The sequence below is a fragment of the Centropristis striata genome, chromosome 7, assembly GCF_030273125.1.
Source record: "Centropristis striata isolate RG_2023a ecotype Rhode Island chromosome 7, C.striata_1.0, whole genome shotgun sequence".
Taxonomy (NCBI): domain Eukaryota; kingdom Metazoa; phylum Chordata; class Actinopteri; order Perciformes; family Serranidae; genus Centropristis; species Centropristis striata.
In genome coordinates, this window is record NC_081523.1 from 22,842,343 (window position 1) to 22,866,105 (window position 23,763).

Consider the following 23,763-nt stretch of genomic DNA (forward strand, 5'->3'; position numbering starts at 1 on the left):
TCTGCTTATTTTGATCACATTAAATATAATCTTTATGCGTATGTAATTCTAAATCAGGAGAATTTTGAATGAATCCAACACAATATTCTGTTTTTAATTGACAGGCACTTACTGTTAAGTTGTTATTAACTCAAATTGTAATGTAGTTAGATTTCATTAATAATATTGCGTGCAATCTGTTGCCTCAATTTTATTGAGTAGCTATTGTTTATCTTTTTTTACAGTGTAGGCAACCGTAAAAATACTATTTCTTGCATCATGTTACTTTAAAAAGCAGCTCCAGAACATAGACTGTATTTCCTCTAAATTATTTACTGCTTTAATTTATTAATTACTATCTTGCTTTTGTCTTTTATAGTCCAGGAGACATACCAGTATCTACGAAGCCAGTATCAAAAAATACTTGATCCAAACCAATATTGACTTTTTAATTACTTTTTTAACTTTCCCAAAATAAAAATATAATACAAACTTGATTCTCTTTATACTGTCAATTTTGACTTTTTTTCACATTTTCTGAAATTTTTTCGTATAATAAAAATATCCAATCATATATTATAATAACTGATAATAAAAAGAAACAATAATTGACCAGTCTTTACTGTTTTATATTAAAAAAGTTCCTTTCTTTATTCTTATGAAATAAAAGATTTTACCAATTCAGAACTCTAAAACCTATAACCCTATAAAACCTATGGACCTGTGGACCCATGGAATAATGTAAAACATTTTATAGTATTTCACCTGATGATGGCGCCACATACATAAACAAGAGAAGCTGAACAAAACAGACAACTGTATTTATTATTGGTTCAAGTTATTTACATCTGTTTGGATTACAAAATGTGGAATGTGGCCAGAATTAGAGTGAACAAATCTCTTAGACATTTTCTTTTCTTTATTTCTTGGCACACGGACTCATGTGACTTGAACAGCCTCACGTGTGTGTGTTTAGCTTTTAATTACAGTGTAGGTGCCTTCTGTATCTGGACAATGTGCTTTGTGAGTTTTGTGCTCAATTTTAGGCAGTGTTTCGCTTTCTGAATCTGTAAATCACAAACAAAACTACGACGGAGGAATGTAAAAACAGAATCACCAGCAATAATGCCACAGAAAAATGTATCAAAGTGAGACTTAGTTGCTTCCCAGATGAATTCACAGAACAACACCGAGAATCTGCACTGCTGCTTCCCTTCTCTTCACATGAAGCAGTTTTTAGACATTTCACAGACTTTTATAAAAGATTCACCACACCTGAAAACAAGGGACCCGCTGTGATGCATCCAAACATTTTAGAAGAACAAAGGCTGTTTCTTTTTTGTGAATTTAAAGTGCAATATCTAAAAGAAAAAAAAATCAACATATTTCAACCAAACTGTTACAGTGAAAGGCAGGGAGTCTCAGTTCCTTCCATCTATATTAACACAACAAAAACATGTCTCAACTATTAAAAAACAACACGTAGAACATACATGATATCACTGTAGAAGTGGGCACCTTTATGGATTTTACACATCAGTATCGGTGTCACATATCTGCAAAAAATCAAGTGGTTTGACTTGATGGAAATACTGATTAATTTGCTACATGTGGACTTCAGCTTGAGTTGCTTCTTCTAAATAATATGAATAATTTAAGTCCTACTGATGACGTCCGGATCCGCATTTTCTATCATTTTTTTAGCTTTAATTTATAATCTTAGGCACAATTCTTTTTTTAAAAGTTTTCATTTCCTTGAAAGAAGTTTTAATCAGCCCTGTCTACGTCTTAACGTCAGTATTATTTTTTCTTTTCTGGACTTCTCGACGGTTCCAGATATTCTTGTTAAACCCTTGTCCTGTCCGTTTTTTATAAACTCTAGCAGTGTAACTTCTATGAACATGTTCTTATGCTAAGGAATGTTGAAACATAATTTCCTTTGTCGTTTCGAGTCTCTTCTGAAAGAATTTAGCAACAGCTTTAATAACCTCAGCCCATATTGATATTATTTCATATCTGTGACCACCGTGACATACAACACTCACACATGCTCAGAGGGGATCAGTGCCTCCTACCCAGAGCTGTCATCCCTTCAACGCACACTTGTCCACATCACTGTGAAAAATGAAACTCTTCTTCAGTGGTGCCATTAACCTGACACGAGGCAACAAGAGAAGATGTGTCAGAGCGGGTGGAGAGGGGGATGTTGAAAGAAGAGTGGTGGAGTGATGTGTGGGCGGCTGGAGATAATCTCTCAGACACCACAAGGTGTCGTGTTGCCATCTTGGAGAAGGTTGCTAGGCAACAGCATCCTTCAGAGTCTTTCTCCGGGTGGTAACTAGGTTACCCCAACTTTCTATCATCATGTTGGTGTTTCTGCTATGTTTTTAAACAGCAAAAAACTGTGTCCCCCTCCTGTTGGTCGCTAACTTATATCTGGCCCGGGTGCCGGCGTCCCACCCAGGCTGGTGGGGGGTCGAGAGGTTACACCAGTTCATCCAGTAGAGTCCCTATGCTGTGGTGCTGCTCAGGGGGGCCAGCAATGGGTTTGTTGCACATGGGACAGACGCAGCGCACCTCCAGCCACTTTACCAGACACCTGTGCAGGAGATCACACACATGAGAGGAATAAAAAGAGAACATGCAACATGATATCATCACTCAGAGACGTTTCACTGAACTAAAGCCAGTGTGCAGTGGTGGAAGAAGTACTGGGATATTTTGCTCCAGTAAAAGAAAATACTGTAAAATATCCTGTTTTCAGGATTTAAATTATAGTATTAGCAGCAAAAAGTATATAAATAAAACCCTAAAAGTATATTTAGGTTTTGAACTATTATACATCAATGTGTAAGCAGCATTTTGGTGTTTTAGCTGGTTGACACTGTTGGGTAGTTTAATCCATAAAAATGCATTATATTTCATAAGCTGATCACATGTTTTGTATGTAAGTATTTGACATTCGAAGTAGCTATAACTGTAAAAAATAAATGTAGTTAAGTGTACAACATTTGTCTCTGGTATGAAGTGAAGCAGAAGCACATTTTCTCCCACCATGATTTTTCTGCCCACGTTCTTCCAGCCAGTGTTTAAAAATAATAATATTATTTCAGACCTGTTATGGCACAACAAACCACCTTCACGTAGTTCTGGGAGATTAAACTGAGAATTTCAGTCAACCACCTGCCAGCTTTACTCCACCACCACCATCCCATCCTGTCTCCAATCTTTATACAGGCAAACACTTACTGAGGATGCTTGACATTATTTATGGTAAATGTAATTGATTGAAGCAATAAATTCATCAGTGTGTGATATATTGACCAAGATAGCTGAGCTCTCATGATGTCTCATGTTTTCCTGCATCCAGCAGCATCATTTGACATGACAGTGAAGTAGTTGGAAGAATGGAAGAAGGATGAAGTAGGGCTGGGCGATATATCGATATAAAAAATATATTGCTATATTTTTAAATGTGATATGGAATTAGACCATATTGCATACATCGATATAGTTTAAAAAAATATTTCTTTATATATAAATGCTGCACTTACTGGGGTTTGTCATATTTAGTTATTTTGAAATGCTTGTTATTCTTTTCTCATAAAAATATATAAATATATATATATATAAATATAACATAATATATATATAATTTATTTCAGAAAAAGATTGGCCTATTTTATTTCATAGGCTGTTTTTATTGAAGATATTTTTTTTATTTAAATATGCACCTTATGGAGCTTTGGTTTTTTTAAAAAGGTACTCCTGTTGTTATACAGTATTTATGTTCACTTAAATTAACGGTTTCAGTAAAACTACTTGTCACATGTCATATTTGCTTTGACTGAACATTTGCTCTCACTTTGCAATAAAAATATCAGGATATATATTGTATATCGATATTCAGCCTAAATATATCGGGATATGACGTTTGGTCCATATCGCCCAGCTCTAGCATGAAGTACTGGCTACTTCAGCTTTTGTGGCTGCAGGGTGTGCTTTAGATGCCAACATCCTAATTGTCATCACTTGAATTTCAAACTAGCTACGTTTCCAATAGCAAAGTAATTTAGCCGTATTTACACAGTTGCCCATAAAGTTGGAATAAAAATATTTTTTACCTCTTTCCATAAAATTATTATGAATATGTGATTTATTCTTGAAAGTGTATATCTTCTCAAAACTTTATTAATCAATCTCTTCCAAACAAATCACAATGAAAATGAAACCACAATTAACAGAGGATTGTGTCTGAAAACAAAATTATTCCAACTATATGGGCGACCATGTGTTTGAGCCAGAGCACACGGCAAAAAATTGCAGTGGGGAGAAACTGCGGCTGCAGCAGGGAGGATATGGCCAGTGGGGACCCTCAAGAACCTCAGCTATCAAGTGCAAACACCGACTGTTGGTTCCTTTCCTCAGATGGCTCTCCATTGCCAAAAGAATCTGAATATTCTACTGCAACGTATGTCTGCGTGGGCAGTTTTTGTTGGATGCTATCGCAGACGACAATCCTCAGAGAGCCCGTGTGTGTGTGCATGAAACTTTTACTGCTGACCTTATTCAGGATTCAGACGGCAAATTTGAAAAGACCACCAAGACAATCAGAGCGCTTTTTTGTGATTTTAATTTTCCTCTGTGAGTGAGAGTAGAGAGACAGCACGGAAAAACATCTCAAGAGTTTCATTCTCTGTGAATTAGGGAATTATTTCAATCAAACCAGAGTTGGTGGCTACTAGAACAGTAGAAATACTATCCAAGATGGTTTTATAAGTTTTGTTTGTGTCTGTCCTGTTTGAATAAAGTGTGTTAACAAGTTAATTACGCTAGTCCTAGGCTGAATCCCATTACCACCCCTTCACCCTCCACCTTGCTTTTGCGCGTTCATGTGATGGGTAGTTCTGTCTCAATTCTCATTTGAGTTAAGGGCTAGGGCCAAGGCATGGGGCTACGTAGCCCTTGAAATGAAGCTTCTGAAGGACCACACTTGAAAGGGAGGGCTTTGAGGAATTTCCCAGCATCCGCCGCATAACCTGTCACCGAAGTTTTAAGGCGACCCGCAAACTTTTAGGCAGTCGTGTAATGATGCTATGTTAAAGCGTTTTTTAATTTTCAAGTTTGTTTTGAATCACTAGTTAGTCGTAGTCGATGCTAATATTCCAGTGCTCTTTTCGTGTAGATGGCTAGCTAGCTGCTATCGCTATTTGTTGCGGTGTCTTCTGTTAGTAGCAGACAGACGTAAATATAGAAAAATGGCCCAGTCAACGGACATCACAACTTGTGTGGACGGCATTTTGAATTGTGTTGATGCGACTAAAATTGCCACATCTGTTGATGTAACAGTCCATAGAGTCAATCAATGATGATGGAGGGGTGTCTCATTTCTTAGGGGAACGTTCTTACCCCTACCACCATCAACTCTGTATTGAGGGGCAAGGGGAAGACTCAGACAGAGGGGTAGGGGAAGGGGTGGTAATGGGATTCAGCCTTAGTTTGGTGAAAGAGAGAAACTTCTATTCAGAGGGTGTATGGTTGTATTTTTTCTGTTAAGGTCTAGGAATATTTCCTTTATTGACCTTCTATGAATGTATTTTGTTGCTTTATTTTAGTTGTGTGCAATGCTTCCTGGTGCCAGCACGGCTCCACAAGAAGTAGAATTCAGCTTTCTCTGTCTTTATAGCCCACAGGAATTTATAAGGAATGTATGCTTCACATTTACCATCAGAACTGATTGGACATACACATAAAAATGTCCCTTGTACTCTTTCTTTCTTTATAAATACATTCCAACTGATGTCTTATGAATAACCCACACTTTTACAACAGATTTACACTAGCCTCCGGTTTATGCTTACTCTATCTACTTAGACTGTCTCTCTTTATTCATGCTTGACTGACCGAGGGCATTCTTCTTCATTTCAACCAATCAGTTTCCAATTATCTCTGTAAGCCGCATATCACTTACATTTTTCTTATTGTGCAAACTATATCAAATTATCTTTATGCACCTCCTATATTTAGTTGCTTCTGATTGATACTGACGTTAAAAAAATGCTCCTCATATTAAATATCACCGTATCACATTTTAGACACATAATAAAGAACAGGAAAGCTTCCCCTATGAGATATTAACAATAACTCTAACTGCTGTCTACCTGGTGCATGCTGGGTATTCGCTATTTCCCTGACCACTCCTCCCTGAATGTCAGCGCCGTTGATCAAGAGCTCTTGAAGTGCTGTGCTGCAGTCAGGAATAAATCAACCAAAGGTATCGCTGTAACTCCTGAACGTCAGATCAAACACGATCATTTTCACTGCAATAAACCCATGTGGGTGCAAAGTGGCAACAAGAGAAAATTGTGCTCTCCTGTACTCACTTCCTGTGGAAAGCATGTTGGCATGGCAACACTCCCAGCTCGTCTTTCACTTTGAAGTCCTCCAGACACACGGCACACGTCTGCTGTGAGAGTGACAGACAGCACAGAGTGAGGACAGTCATCTGATGAAATTATCATCCATAGAAACATTTAAGATATCTGTTAATGTGCAGTAACATCACATCCTTACCCCATGAAGACTTAACTTCTTGGGATCTCCTTTTAAAACCACCTGCAGGAACAAAGAAAAATGTTTCAGAGAGATGTTTTTCTTTATTTACACCTTAAAGAGTGTTTAAGTGTCAACGTCAGATTTTACCTCTCTGTATCCAAACCGCTCACTCTGGGCTTGGTGTCGTAGTTTGCTGTTCATTAAAAGAGAAACACATGAATAAATAACTTTGTTTACAATCTGTATCTGTATCTGTGTACACTCACTTAAGTACTGTACTTAAGTTCAGTTTTAGGTATTTTACTTGAGTATTTCAACTTTTTCAGGGGTAAATGTTGAACTTTGTACTCCACTACATTTATCTGACAGCTGTAATTACTGGTAAGATTGCAGATATTTAGATACAAAACACGTGATCATCATGTAAAATAGTAAACCTACGCAAGAAAGCATTTTTTGGGCATTTTTTGCTTTATTGAAAGTGATAGATAGAAAGGGGGTGATAGAGGGGAAGACATGCGGCAAAGGGAGCTCAGGCCGGATTCGAACCCAGCTCCGCCGCAGCAAGGACTCAGCCTTAATGGTAAGCGCTCTACCAGTGTGAGCCACCGGGACGCCCCCGCAAGAAAGCATTATTATAAATAATGGACATTTAGATAACACTCACAGGGGACCACTTTCTGCATGATGAGTACTTCACTTTGGATATTTTCAAAGAGATAGTCTGGATGTATTGAGGTGGGGTCGTATTAAATACTTTAGGTAGTCCACTCCAGCTGTTCACTATATTTAGAATACTTTCATCGATTTACATTGTTCTCGGCTGCTCTGTTTCAGTTTATGCATGGAGAACTAAAGTTGTTTTATCCATCTGCACTCCATTCAAAAGCACCAGACTCCTTGGACAAATCCAGTCATTTGACTTTGCTGAACACGAACAAACTAAATGATCGAGACAACAGACAAGCAAGTCCTATGTTCTGCAATGTAAAATTACTGTTTTTGTCAATGGAGTCTGGTGGCTTTGACAAAAGCATATCACTGCTTCAGCTCCCCCTAGTAAACGTATAAAGAGCTGTCTGACAGCAAAGTAAACGCCATTTAGGCCACAATGGTTCATACACCGACTAATGGTGAAGTACCTCATGCAACCCCACTTAAAAAAATCCAAACTATACATTGAGTTCATTTTCCTACTCATACTTTTCGACTGAAATTACAAAACTGTACCGTCATTAACTGTGGGTGACCCTTTTAACATTATACATAGTCACACATCTTTTGTGCACGGGAAAATAGTGATTAGTGAAGCTTTACATAAAAGAAGTATTATCAGCAAACACCATTTAGTTTTTGAACTTAAGTTTTGTCTTGCAGAATAAAAGCAGCTTTTTATTGTTGCTGCTGGTTGCAGTAGAGTTCACTGTAACAATTTTATATACTTTTGAGTAGTTAAGCAGCTAGATCATATGCAAAACCATAATGTGCAAAGCAGTTCATAAGTATAGCTGACAGATAACTATAGTGGATTAAAAACTACAATATTTTGAAATCTGAAACGCAGTGGAATAAGTATAAACTACAACGTGTATAAGTAAACTGTAGTTAAGTGTAGTACAAGAGTAAATGTACTTAGTTCCACCACCTTCCACTTGTTTATTAAGAGATAAAGATGTCTGTATTTATTCCAAGCTGGGTTTAACAGCAGCTCATTGGGTTCAGAGTGAGATTTTCAGTTTGTGTGGTTAAATTATGGGACTGCGTGTAACAGAAGCTGTGTAATTGCAGGGTAAGCTTTGATAATTAACTCTTTTCAAACAGCTACACATCCACAGACAAATACATGCTCCCCCTGCAAGCACACACACACATTGTTCACACACTGAACACACACACACGCTTCCATGCACATATACACAAACATGGTTAATGAGAATGTTGCGTCTTACAATCCCCGCACCGCCCTCATAACCAACAATAGAGGAGAGGAGATCTTTATCACTTGGCGTGCTGCTTCTGTTCAGCGGGTTATTTTTGGCCTCCTGTTTTTACGCAACTAAACATAGACTCAAATGTCTATCACTGTCTGTGATTTGAGCCTGAAACTAAATGCAGTGAGAGCATCTGAGATGAAAGATGAATGTTTATTTGTGATCTGATCCTCCCTCGAAAAGCAAAACAACAAAATAATCATACATCTTGCTGCTTAAAGTAAGGAAATGACAGTTATTCGCTGTGTTTGTCACTTGGTTTATTGTTTACACTGATTGACGCTAACAATCTCCCATGGAGAACAATGTGAGGATACACATTTTACATGTGTCGAGGTTTCCCATGCCTGGGGAATGATGTGAAGTGGGTGAAAGGGGGTATGATGGAGATTTCAGTGTTTCAGCTCAGCTATTGTGCCCGATCTGCAAGAATAGAAAACTCTTTCAAATAGCTACTATTGACCAGTTCTTATTGTATGAAATAACAATGACTTTGACAGGTGTGAATGATATAATGAAGGTGCAGAAAAACCACCTGCCTTTCCTTTCATGAATACATTTTAACAGACTTTATTCCAGCACATCAAACATTACATCGTTTCCTTGGGTAATGACATTCAGGCTTTTCTCATTCACTGTGTGTACTCATACCTGCGAAAATATACAACCATGTACAACCCCAATTCTAAAACAAATTGGGACGTTCTCTAAAACATTAATAAAACAAATTGCAATAATTTGCAAATAATATATTCAGCTGTACAAACTCTACAAATAAGGTATATTTTATGTTCAAAACAAACTTTTTTGTTTTGTTTTTTGTAAATATTCACTCTGAATTCTGAATTTGAGGAATTTTGTTTTTATTTACATTTTCCACAGTGTCCCAGCTTTTTTCAAACAGGGGTTGTAATCATGAGCCAAAATGCACAGTTTATTACAATCCATTTGGACATTTGTTCTCAGGCATCATCGTCTAGTAACGACGGGGGCAAAGGAGGAAGTCTGATGACGTAGTATAAAGAGCAACAAAGTCCGTGTCGGGAGTCAGTTGGGATGGATGGATGGGTCAAAAAATGTCAAAACCCAAAGTCAATGTTGTTGACTTTTAAGTTAACTTCCATACATAACTATGTCACGTTCTATGTCACGTTCTATGTCGTGTATGTTTAGCTAATGTTCACTAACGTGACTGCCTATAATACACCATCTTGCAATTTATTTTCTGCTTTGAAATGTGCAGTTTCCATTTCATGATCTCTTTGATTTCAAAATGTAGAAATCCACAGATCCATAGCTGGACCTCAGATTGGTGGGACTGAACACCAGATATATTCATTGATTACGAATAAATACAATAAAAGTGTATAATTATTCCAGTGCTGCAGACTTGGAACAATGATCTCTGCAGACACATTTATTGTTCCTGGTCATTCTATGTTACAGGGAAAAACTTTTATAAGCCAAATGTCTCTTCTTAAAAATAAACTTTTTCCACAGATTTAACCAACTTAATAGACGTCTCTCTCTCTCTCTCTCTCTCTCTCTCTCTCCCTCTCTCACACACACACACACACACACACACACACACACACACACACACACACACACACACACACACACGCACACACACACTCTGTCTGTCTCTCTCTCCTGATAAGCAGTCGACTCTCTTAAGAAGATGACCTCAGTTCCGCCCTTTCTGCCGCTGAAACTTTTTGGAATTAACTGTCACTTTATTTTCCCAAATCTCTTCCTGTCTTCTATTCCTCTGCAGGTAAGATAACATCTGCATTAACATTTATAGCTTCATTTTACGATTTCAGAAGCATTACTGATTACTAAATGTTTTTTGACTGAACACATTAAGCAGTCATGTTTCCTGTTGTTGGCTAATGAATAACAATGTTAGTAAGCTCTAGACACTCTCCTCTGGGATTTAGACCCTCGGGGTATTTCACAGGCCAGTTTCAAGGATCACTGACAGTAAATGAAATGAGTCAGTGAATTTATTTGGGTATCTGGTGGCTTAATATCTCTGCACTCAGTCACTGGGCTGCAGTGGTGAAAGAATCTGGTGATAAGGACTCAGACTTAGTGGTATGCGCACTCTGTGCCACCCAAAGCCACCAGAAAATGTTATTTTTGACATTATATATTTTGTGGTAATCAGCGAAGATCAGGCTACGTCAAAAATGGTGACGCCATGGCATCTGACCAATCAGGATAATGATGATAATAATAATAATAATAACGACAACAACAATAATAATAATAACTCAATTTACCTTGATTTGCAACATAAAAATGAAACATTTTGAAAAAAAGTCACTAAAATAAAAGTCTTGTAATGTCCTCCAATAACACACAATAAGTATGGTCGAAATTTTAAATTTCCAAGTATTTTAATGAGTGCCCTATAAAGGCTAAATAAAAGTAGCAGTTACAGGCTGCTATGTAAAATGATCCCTTTCAAGGAGTATATATGTAATCATTGGAAAATATTAACACATGAGCAGCAATTTAATGTTACTGCTGGTGGAAGTAAAACACTTTTTAACTAGTTTCTATACTGGTTCATAGTTTCAAATCAAACATGTTTGAAATAAAAGCTTAATATACAGAGTAATTAAAGGTATCACATAAATGTAGTTCAGTAAAAAGTAGAATATTTCCCTCTGTAATGTAGTGGAGTATAAGTATAAAGTAGCATAAAATTGAAATACTCAAGTAAAGTAAAGTTTATCAAAATCATATTTATGCACAGAACTTTCCACTACTGCTGTATTGTCCTTGGTTGTCCGTGGTTTTCATAGCATCCCTTTGACTGCTGTAGCTGCTGTGCAACTCCATACAGTGAACACAGACCTGCTGCTGCTAGAGTACACAGGGGTACAATTAAAGATGTGATATTTTTGGTGTGTGCTTTTGGCATCCTCGCCATGTTGCACTGCAGGTACTGCTGTGTACACCCCCAGTTTGTGCCACTAATAGAACCGTTTAAATATGAAGGCTGGAATTGAGTATTTGTGTGTATGTTTGTGTTCTGCAAATTTACCCAGATCTCAGGGCTTTTTGGAAAACTTGATAGAAATGTCACAAAGAGTAAAAGAGCAAGATTTTTAAGTGATCCCAATCCTAAAATCGAACATCACAAACTCCCTGACACACGATTTAGAGAGAGCCCGTCTGAGTGGATAATACGAAGTCTGCCCCCAACAGAGAATGGCATTCATCACTCAGTATTCATCTGATGAATCACCCAGTCTATAAATGAATTCACAATCACACTCCTACTCAAGACTACCTTCAGCTTGTTAATGGAGCCGAAAGGATGTGACTCATTGGTTATGATTCATAGGCGAGTGCTTCAAGAAAAACAGGACGGATCGAGCTTTCCTGACAGAGTTGATGGTCAATTTAGTGTCAAGCCTGGAGCAAACAAAACACTCACGATTACAGAAATGTTATCGCAAGGGTTATTGTTCTCTGCTTAATATCTACAAAGTAAAATTATCCCTGAAATTAAAAAAATGTTCTAAATTGGTGCATGTTGTTCTGCCTTTTAAACAAGCTTGCACAGAAATTCGCAATATGAAAAAAAAAAACTTTTACCACTTAATAGTGTGCAAAATTCATCCTTAGTTTCATTAGAAAAAAAGGTCAATTTCAATTTTCTTAATTTATCCTACATTTTGGTTTAAAAGATGAGGCTCAAAGTTTGCTCTTGTCATTGAAAAAAGCTGTTGACAAAGATGTAAGGTAATTGTCTCCTTGACTTCTATACAATTGGACTTCTTTTGCAGCCAGTGGAGTCGCCCCCTGCTGGCCATTAGAAGGAATGCAGATTTCAAACACTTCCACACTGGCTTCACTTTTCAGACTCGGAGGCTGCAGCTGGGTTAAAACACGCAAAAACCTCTGTGATGCCGAGGGGAACTACAGAGTCAGGTCCACAACTAAAAGCTACTATTTTCTATTCTTTTAATAAAATAACCAACATGTTTAATTGTAGAATGAGACAAAAGCTCCTGAACAGCTGCTGAATAGAGCTTGTTTGGAGATTCTTCTGTCAACTGGTGCAGAGTTCAAGAATAAACTATGTTTTAAAGGCATTTAGAAGTTGATTAAATTGTCATACTCCTGCTGCACGATTTCATTTATATCTAATTATAGAAAAAGAATGATCTGCACAGGAGGCAAATGCACAAGATTGAGCTAAAAGCGCCACATACCTACTGGAGACCAGCTACCCACTGTTAGCGACGTGCAATTTGTGTTCTGATTGCTCTGTGTGTCTCCAGCCGACAGACACAAGTTTATTTTAATTGTTTGACATTTTGATAACAGAAGCAATTCTGACTGCAATTCAAAATCATATAAAACACTGAAAATAGCACATTATTGGATGTAATTTTCCAAATACAGACATTCTGTCATCCGAAGAGCACTCCAGATGAAAGGCAAACCTACTGCAGGTGTTAACATTTCCTGATGATATTTTGCCCACTGCAGACGTTCATGTGTGATGTTTTTGTGTACTCCCACTGTGTGCTATTCAGGTCTTGTTTATTCTAGTCTCGCTGCAGTTTTCCTCGCTGCTGTCCTCACACATTGTAATGGGCTGCTTCCTGTTGCCTCACATCCCGTCCTTCAGACACAAACGTCCCCTCAGCTCATCAGGGAGTTCACAGTCAACAGCGGGAGAGGTCACCCTGTTCCTCTTTTTTTATTTTTTAGCTACCTCCCTCACTGTGTGTCTAGCCCACACACACACACACACACACACACACACACACACACACTCCATTTTGTGGATTTTTTTTTTATAGATGGCAATGTCGGTCGGTAGACCACTTTGGTCCAGACTAAAAATATCTCAACAATTATTGGATGGATTGCCATGAAATTTGGTTCATGATCACATAAAAGTGACATTTTCATCAGCCTTGGTTTTGCTTTGTGTTACATAGTTGGCAAACATTAGCATACGCAGATCTGTATTTCTATAAGCACACACTGACTGATTCTAACGGCCCCTCTGCCACACTCCCGCCACTGGCAGACTATTTTGCTGGAAAGAGAGTGGACAGCAGCTCCAGAGACAGATGGCGAGCAGACAGGAGCTCCAGATACTGTCTCCAGAGATCTAGAGACTTCATTTTTGGAGCACATGTACTCATTGGGGGAAAAAGGTAGCTGGAGCCTTGATATTTAAGCACTACATTAAATGGTGACATTATACCTTCTTATCAGCATTTTAGCATTGTCCTTGTGAGTATGTTAGCATGTGATTTTAGCATTCAATGCAGCTGCAGTACAGCCTCACACAGTACAAAGCGTTCTGTTTGGTATCAATCAAGGGAAGTATAGATTTGACACCACATTTCTTGTTTTCAATCATCACTCACCTAATGAAGTAACAGCAGAAGATGAGGCTCAGGATGAAGACAAAGATGCCTGTCCCAAAGATGACCATGTAAATGTTGAGAGGCAGGTCGTGGAAGGTGATGGGCGGCATGGTGCACGACTTGTTTGAGTAAACCAGTCCCAGACCACAGAAGCACCCTAAACAAACACAGAGGGAAGATTTAAAAATACATTTACAAGAAAATGAAGGCCTGATACATACGAGAATATGACTCAAAAGAACTTTTGGAACTGTACACACATTTAAAGTAGTCTACTATTCACGGGCAGCTGAGGGTCAGACCTGCAGCTGTAATCGCCTCTAATGGAAGTCAGAAATTGAAGCTTTACACACACACACACACATGCACAGACACAAAGGCTGAAAAGGTAGAGAAAGACGGCAAGTGCACTTTCCTCTGAGGAAAATGAGTCCTCTTCAATGTTGTACTTAAACATGTAAAGCACTTTTTAATGTGGTATCCAAGCAACATGGTTGTGTCTCTTATAACACGGCAAATCCACACTTCTTTGTCTGATAAACAGGTCAAAGACAGACAAGAACACTAAGCCATAGACAAAAAGATTAAATTAGCTCAGCCCACTTAAATCATTATTTAATGTTGCAAACTACTTAATCAGTTTGGACTTAAAGCACTCGTACTTCTGAGAATCAGTGAGAGCATTTTGATCAAAATAGCGGCATTAAATCTCTTTTTTTAGATTAAGATTCTCATACACTAACAATGACTGTTTTCATGTCTTGAACTGAGTGCTTTTAGGGAGAACTCTGCCGTGTGTTCCAACCGAAACAGATGGTATTTCCATTAAAGGCCCCCCCCCTCCCCACCACCTTTGTCTTCACTGTAGTCCTGTGTGTGTTTGTTTTACCATGAAATAGATTATCACTGTAGCACCGCTGTCTGCAGTCAAGGTCAGAGGTAGAGAGTTGGGGGAGGGGGAGGATTGAAGAACAAATGTGGAAATGTTGCTTAATGTACGCAGTGTACAGAAGTTCATGGAAGTACTTGACAAACACTCATTTTTCTTCTCTAATCAGTGAGTTGACTTAAGATTTTAATGACTAATCACCGAAATAAATCTCTAGTAGTCTAAGACTGAAATGACCAATTTGTTGGCAAATCCACTAAATCCTACCATATTTAATGCAGTGTTTCTTATGGTATTTATCATGTTTGACAAAATGAGAAAACAATGAATTCTCAGATCCCTAGTTAGAAACTTGTGCACATAAACAGTTGTAGCTTAGACAGAGACGACAGGAGACAGAGAGCATGCTTGTGTTTTGTGCGTCTGCATGGGTAATGAGAAGTCAGTATCTGCATGTGAGAGGGGGCTTTGTGAGATCAGGGTCACACTAACCCAGTGAGTGATAGTGAATTGAAAGACGACGAGACAATTTAAGGTTTTCATTTTGAGCAAAGACTACAGCAGCAGATTGAGTGAATTCTGCCTGTGTGAGGTTTAATCAGAGAGAAATCCACACTCTTCCTAGCCACACGGCAGCAACTTATCATATAGTAGAAACAACTGTACTGTACTGTATGAAAATACAGTTAAGAGCTTTGCGAGAAATAAATTCACCAGCTGCTTCTTCTGTGTAAAGTTTGCATGATATTCTTGTTTTCGCTGGTCCAGTTTCCCCACAACATGCAGGACATGCAGGTCATTTGGACCGGAAAGTCTAAATTATTTGTAGGTGTGAATGTCTGTCTATGTTTACTGGTCCTAAGATGGACTGGTAGCCTGTCTACGGTGGGCTGGTGGGCACACCATGATGATTAATGGGGAATGAGAATTTCAGAAAATGGATGGATTGACAGACAGATAGATGGGCGGATTAATTGACTGATGGATGTACAGATGACTAGATACATACATACAGACAGACGGAGAGAGTGACAAATAGGTGATTTAATGGGTGGTGAGAATTTTGAAAATGGATAGATGGACAGACAGATAGAAGAATGGATGAGGGATAAGAAAATAGGCCAGTAATACAGGAAGATGGAGAAATGGATGTATGAATGGACAGACAGATGGATGGGGGGGATGGAAAAACAAATGGATGTATGGATTAATGAACGGGTGAATGCACTGATGGATGGATGAATGGAGACCTTTACCAGCTTCATATCCCTGTGATGAGGATTTTCTTGTGGCACATTTCTTTATAGATCCTGATATTTCTATTCACTCATGCAGCCAAAGTGACACGCTGACATTTCTATCTGACATTTTTCCCGCCTCACACTGGAAAATGCAGTATGAGAGGATCAATACTTCCCGCCTCGTAGATCCACTCTCTCTGAATGAACAGTGATGCTCCATTTATTGAGACCCGTCGATGGCTTCGGATTCAAGTTTCACCGCTAAATGACTTCACTCAGCGAGACGGGATCTCTATCAGACACCTCCATGTTTGTAAATTAAACACAAAGTGCTGTTCTTTAGTGCAATTTTGGGATACTTGTACTTCACTTGAGTATTTCTATTTCATGCAACTTTATACTTCTACTACTACATTTCAGAGGCAGTTCTATTTTTTATTTGTAGTGCTTATTTACTTTGCAGATTCATATTTTACATAAAAAAACATAGGATAATCTTCCCAAAAAAAATTCAACATGTTTTTACAGATTAAACCGGTGGTTCCCAATATTTTTGGCTTGTGATCCCTTACAATAAATCAGAGTCAAGTCTTGGTCCCCTGTCAGGTTTCTGATGTGGTGATAACAGTACCACAAAAAGTGGTTTTCCCCTTTAAATATCTCAGGTAGTTTAACTTAATATAATAACTGTTTAAGGCCAAAGAAGTTCAATTATCCAATTTGTCACAAACATGTCCAGATCTAACCTTACCTCTGGGTTGGAAACTATAACCTGAAACATTGGATATTTGAGGCCACTGCCCATATTGACTGGCAACACAAGACTAATTTGCAAATGCCTGTTAGACTGGAACCACTCACTTAAGTTTTGATTTCCAATGGCCATTATCAATGAAAACACACAAAAATGCCTCGGTATAAACCTACAACTAATCAAAGCAATGAACTGTGTGACATAGTAGGCTACTGACCAATCCCACGCAAGTTGGGGCGGTGCTTGGTCCATTTGTAAGCAGGAAAAATGGTGGCCTGGTCACAAAATTTCTCAAATGACAGCTAAACAGTCACCAAAATGTGTTCCTGAAAACATTTGATGCGAGAAATAGGCAACACAAACCAGAATCTTAGTGCATATTTGATCAGTGCTGCCCAGTTTGACAGTTAAGTCTCATAAGTTTGTATGTGACGTGGCCCATATTCGCTAAATGTTGTGATATCTGTGCTGTCTGTTTGAATGGGAGAGGGATTGGACATATCTGCCAAAGCAAATAAAACATGATTTTGGCAAGTTTGTCTTGTTTGCCTGGCTACCCAAATAGATTTTGAGTTTGGAAAATCTGATAATGATAAAATGGTAGATATTACTGTTCTTTACACGACCCAGAACACAAAATTATTTTTTTAATTATTGCGACCAAGAAACAGGGCCAGTGCATGTCAATTAAAAAAAATAAACTTGTTGCTGGTCTCTGTAAGCATATGATATATACAGGGAGTGCAGAATTATTAGGCAAGTTGTATTTTTGAGGATTAATTTAATTGTTGAACAACAACCATGTTCTTAATGAACCCAAAAGACTCATTAATATCAAAGCTGAATATTTTTGGAAGTTGGAGTGGGGCTTTTTTAGTTTTAGCTATTTTAGGAGGATATATGTGTGTGCAGGTGACTATTACTGTGCATAATTATTAGGCAACTTAACAAAAAACAAATATATTCCCATTTCAATTATTTATTTTCACCAGGGAAACCAATATAACAGCTCAACATTCACAAATATACATTTCTGACATTCAAAAACAAAACAAAAACAAATCAGTGACCAATATAGCCACCTTTCTTTGCAAGGACACTCAAAAGGCTGCCAAACACCAAGGCGTAAAATAACTGCCCATGAACTGAGAAAAGTCAAGCGTGCAGCTGCCAAGATGCCACTTGCCACCAGTTTTGCCATATTTCAGAGCTGCAACATCACTGGAGTGCCCAAAAGCACAAGGTGTGCAATACTCAGAGACATGGCCAAGGTAAGAAAGGCTGAAAAACGCCCACCACTGAACAAGACACACAAGCTGAAACGTCAAGACTGGGCCAAGAAATATCTCAAGATTGATTTTTCTAAGGTTTTATGGACTGATGAAATGCGAGTGAGTCTTGATGGGCCAGATGGATGGGCCCGTGGCTGGATCGGTAAAGGGCAGAGAGCTCCAGTCCGACTCAGACGCCAGCAAGGTGGAGGTGGGGTACTGGTATGGGCTGGTATCATCAAAGATGAGCTTGTGGGGCCTTTTCGGGTTGAGGATGGACTCAAGCTCAACTCCCAGTCCTACTGCCAGTTTCTGGAAGACACCTTCTTCAAGCAGTGGTACAGGAAGAAGTCTGCATCCTTCAAGAAAAACATGATTTTCATGCAGGACAATGCTCCATCACGCATCCAAGTACTCCACAGCATGGCTGGCAAGAAAGGGTCTAAAAGAAGAAAAACTAATGACATGGCCTCCTTGTTCACCTGATCTGAACCCCATAGAGAACCTGTGGTCCCTCATCAAATGTGAGATTTACAAGGAGGGAAAACAGTACACCTCTCTGAACAGTGTCTGGGAGGCTGTGGTTGCTGCTGCACGCAATGTTGATTGTGAACAGATCAAAACACTGACAGAATCCATGGATGGCAGGCTTTTGAGTGTCCTTGCAAAGAAAGGTGGCTATATTGATCACTGATTTGTTTTTGAATGTCAGAAATGTATATTTGTGAATGTTGAGCTGTTATATTGGTTTCCCTGGTGAAAATAAATAATTGAAATGGGAATATATTTGTTTTTTGTTAAGTTGCCTAATAATTATGCACAGTAATAGTCACCTGCACACACATATATCCTCCTAAAATAGCTAAAACTAAAAAAGCCCCACTATAACTTCCAAAAATATTCAGCTTTGATATTAATGAGTCTTTTGGGTTCATTAAGAACATGGTTGTTGTTCAATAATGAAATTAATCCTCAAAAATACAACTTGCCTAATAATTCTGCACTCCCTGTAGTGTGATACTGATAGCACTGTTTGATGATAACACTTCTGTACTTTTATTGAAGTAGACTTTTGATTGAGGGACTTTCCTCCTCGCCCTACCTTGGAGGTAGGGGAAGTCGTGCCAGAAAGTCCCTAGTCTTGCTTGAAAACCGTCCAGATATTTAATCATAATAAGCTTTAAAAAACAACCTCTGTAGCATGTGCTCATTATTTTAAAATGTAAAACTCCTTTTCATGATGTAAGCTCCTCCATGTTAATATACAGGGCTTGACCTCAGTGTCCACAATGACAGCAGGACACACGTGGATGAGAACACACAAACAAACAGCCGGCCATATAGATGTAGACCTAATTTCCTCCATCGCCTTTAAATCATGTTGAACAATCTGCTTCACAGAGATCCTCGGCAGACAAAGAGAAACATACAGCGAGGGGGGGCGGGGAATATATGTATTCATGTCACTGCACAGCTGATGGCACAAATCACCTGTGAAGCTGCTGCAGAGTCACAAACCAAATCTGGGTCATTTGTATTCAAGTCTTTGTGCGTGTGTGTGCCATGTCACGACTGTCTATGGATGGGCGCTCACATCTTCCTCCTCCACCTTTGTATGCATGGAGAGCAGACAGCTATATGTGGTATTTTGCTATGGGTGGAGCCCTGCATGACCACTGACCTATATATTGGCCCACTCAGGAGGTGCCCCGTTGCCATGGCTCCGAGAGTAGCAGATGCTGCGAACAAGGATGAAAGCTAGCCATAGCCAAAGTTCTCATTTTCAAAGAATCTGAGTCGTCTGTGTCGCGTTTCAGCTGTCAGACAAATTCTCGTGTTGTTGTTCAAAACGGCAAGAAAGTCCCTCCGTGATTTGATAGAGCTGTAAAATGCCTCGACTATGGCAGCTTCCCTGACAGCTCCTATGAGATGCCTGGTAGGGTTTTGTCCTATATACGCCGTGTTCACACAAAGCTGCTTCTGCCGCTGCTGCCGCTTGCATTAAAGACAGAACTTCCCATCAAATATTCAACAGTTCACATGGGGGGAAACACTCAAGCCTGCCTGCATGACTGCTGAAGAAGAAGAAAGTAGGTTGGGCTCAAAAGTCCCCATCACATGCATGAAAGTGCTACATGTGTCACACATAAACACTGTAGGCATGATCACAGATACACTGACACACCGAGCTGTGTGCTGTGACTGCCTGATACTGCCTCATTTTTCCAGCAGAATGTCACTCTTTGATACTGTGTGTGTGTGTGTGTGTGTGTGTACTATTTCCCCTACGAATAGCAGGGGAGTTGAGCAGCACAAAGGGAGTAATTGTTCTTGTCTGAACACCACCAACAGTCCACCGAGGAGGCTGCTGTGGCTGCTGCACTCAAATAGGCGAAGCCAGAGGAGAAAAAAAAGACGACTAATCCATCATCTTCACCAGGTCTCAACGTGACAATGAAGCACTGACACACCATTTCACTGCCATGAAGGGATTGTTTTTGTTTGAGCCTGAAAGATGCGCCTCCGGTCACAAACAGTGGTTTTCCAAACAAGACAGAGAAAGTTGTTCAGACTTTGTGGCTTCTGCAGATAATTGGTGAAGGCCGTGAGGAGTGTAAGTGAGATAGAGTCAGTCAGTGTAAACAAGATTACACACAGAGGCAAAACGTTACATGGAGAGCACAAAGACTGGCCTTGTGTGGCTCTCAATTAGAAGTAATTTAGATGCAAATAAAGGTTTCCATTGACTAAACAGTATCTTATTCTACCAGCCAATTCACAAATTGATTAAGCAATCAGATAATTGCTGTTTCAACATGTTCTTCACCAGAAAACATCTGCCATTATAAAGAATATTATTAGAATATTAAAGGAATACTGTAGGTAACTTAAAAATTCAACCAATATGTGGGTGACACTTTACTTTAAGTCCTTTCATTTAGCACTTTGTACTATACAACACATGTATAAATGGTTTCTAGCATACTATAATTTAACAATAATTTAATTATCAATTAATCCACCAAATATCTTCTCTATTAATCTTTTTGTTGATAATTGTGAAAACATTTTGGAAAATGCTCATTATATTTTCCCACAACCAATGGTGATGTATTTAAAAAAATGTTAGGACACTTGACCATGACTTGTCTTGTCTTTGTACTGTTTTGAATTGAATGTAGGTCGCAAAGGATTTGTGAATCATTGCATTCTGTTGTTATTAAGTTTTATACAGTGTCCCAACTTTTTTTGTAATATTGGTTGTATTTGATCAATACAAAAACATTAGCTTTACTGTCATAGATGACAAAGAAAAGATTCAAATCAGCGCATCTCAGAACCCATTTTCCTTGAAAAATGACTACACTTAGAATAGCAGCAGATTCATTTTCTATCAATCGACTAATCATTGCAGCTTAAATAATGTACTTAAAGGCAGAAATAAGGACATTTTAAAGTATTTATTATTTTTCCATATTTGTCCGCAATTATAACTTCTCATATGAAGACATATTTTATATATTTACAATTGTTGTTTCATCCAATATATCATTTGGGCCTCCACCTATGGGTTGTTGACAATTACATTAATAAACACATATATAAATACCTGAATACTTCATAATATTATATTATAGTGTTATAAATAATTTGGCATTTGGGTTTTATAGTTCTTCTAAATTCTAAATAGGGTTGTCAAAATAAAGTGTAGGACACTTTAGTCTTTGTTAAGCAGCACACAATAGGAGTTTGTGAATAGGAGTGATTTTGTTTTTTCTTTAGTATGCAGTGCGACACATCGTCTTTCCTCACAATAGAAATGTCTAAAATTAGAAAAGACTGGAGTGGTGAAGAGACCACAATCTTGCTCTGCAATACTACTGCAATGACAAATTGACTCGACTTTAAATACCAGGCTGTGTTGCACATTATATCTCAGAGGCCTAACAGTATAAAATGACTGCTCACCGTTACACCACTGAAACGGGTGCATCAATGCACCAGAGGGAGTCCTTGCCGGCGGGATCCGATTCGTGTTTACCAACAAGCTGCAGCCGCCCGTGCAGATAGATGACCGCAATAAAGTGCCCCGGGCAGAGCCAGTGACTGTGTGCCAGCAGTGTGAAAGGTGAACGAGACAATGGCACCTGTAAAAAAGACGAATAAAAAGGAGGATAAAAAGCGTTTTTGTCGAAAGTTGAAGCGGCGTTAAGTCACATTATTCGGTTCATCCCTGCTGAGTGAAAAAAGGAGAAATGGTGATGTGGCTTTTCCCCTTCTTCTTCTCCTCCTCGCTGTGGCTGTTTCGACTCTGTTATTATTAATAGACGGCATAACACTGACCCAGCAGCAGCATCTGTGTGAGAAACTAGAGCACTGGCTGGATTTGCCTACTCCCGCCCCCGCAGACGAGATTGACGTGCGGGAAGACCAATCATCAAGCCGCCTGGGTCAGCGTGTGTTGTGACGGCCTGGCTGGAAGGACTGCGTGTGTTTTCTGCCATCATATGTCCCATCTCCTTATGCATGTGTGTTTTACAGGCTAATTAATTGCCAAGGCAAAAAAAATAAAAAATACTGAGGTTATGAGTCCCAAGTCCATTCTCTTTCAGAGCGGGATTGCCCTTCTAAGAGAGCTCTCGGGCAAAACTTAGTTGTGGGTCCCAATGCCCCCCCCCCCCCCCCCTTTTCTCCCACACTTTCTACGTATATTATTTATGGCTGTCAAAGTTGATGTGATATATAATGCATTCACATAGATTTGTTTATACACAACATTAACGCAGGTCGTGTTATGATAATCAATTGATGGCAAGCAGTATAAGCTCTGCAGATGGGTCTGTCTGCAGTAATTCACTGTAGATGTGAACTGAGTTACAGAGTAATGTAGCATAAAAAATTATTTGCAAGAGCACACAGCTAATTCAGACATCCCTGTTAGCCCTGAACCATCTAGCTTTTGGCAGGTCAGTTACTGTAACACTGAGGAGGACGAAGGTCAGTGTGAAACAACCACCACCCTATCAAAGAAAACAAGTAGTGGAGGAGTTGGGACAGACTACGATGGTTGCAGACTATAAACTACTACATAGCTCCCTAAATACTATGTTGTTAGTTGATTTCCAATAATAAATCTTGGCATGAATACATTTTCTGTCTTCTTATTATGAACAGATAAAAAACGCATGATTTTTTTATTGTAATTAACTATGGACAACCTTGCCATCAATTGCTCTAAAAATTTAAATCGATTGACAACCATAATATTTTTATGTGGCAGTAAACAGAATATTTTTCGGAGTTTAAGACTGTGGGGAGTAAGAAGAGTCAACTTTTTCCAGTTTTTTTCTGGAGCTTTTAACCTCATTGACTTCCTCAATTGATGGATTGTCTTTATTCATTTATGACACATAAAAATATATATATTTTTTTATTCTAAGGTGTTAACATTAAAACAAAAGCTAAGCTTAACATTAAAACTTAATTTAACATTTTCACCGAGGCCACTCTGCAAACTGCCACAATCGAATTGCCTCAAAATAAACCTAAAGGCATCTTCTTATTATTATTATTATTTTTTTATTTATTTATTATTTATTATTATTATCCTTTCTTTTAATTCAGTTGACTTTTCATTTACATTCTCTGTAAAGTTGATTTTCTTGCCTGAA

General features: G+C 38.6%; 1 protein-coding gene across 2 annotated transcripts; it reads right to left on the reverse strand.

The window, feature by feature from the left end:
* Positions 1–779: 779 nt before the first annotated feature.
* Positions 780–22,424, reverse strand: rnf122 (ring finger protein 122). 2 transcript variants are annotated; one of them, XM_059337357.1, is made up of 6 exons: positions 22,061–22,424; positions 13,937–14,093; positions 6,682–6,727; positions 6,553–6,594; positions 6,363–6,442; positions 780–2,578 (listed from the first exon to the last, which is right to left on the reverse strand). In XM_059337357.1, exons 1-6 carry the CDS (start codon positions 22,083–22,085, stop codon positions 2,464–2,466), a joined length of 465 nt encoding a protein of 154 aa, XP_059193340.1. In that variant the 5' UTR covers positions 22,086–22,424; the 3' UTR covers positions 780–2,463. The 2 variants fall into 2 exon arrangements, with proteins under 2 accessions (XP_059193340.1, XP_059193339.1); XM_059337356.1 differs by having other exon boundaries at positions 6,363–6,445.
* Positions 22,425–23,763: the final 1,339 nt, after the last annotated feature.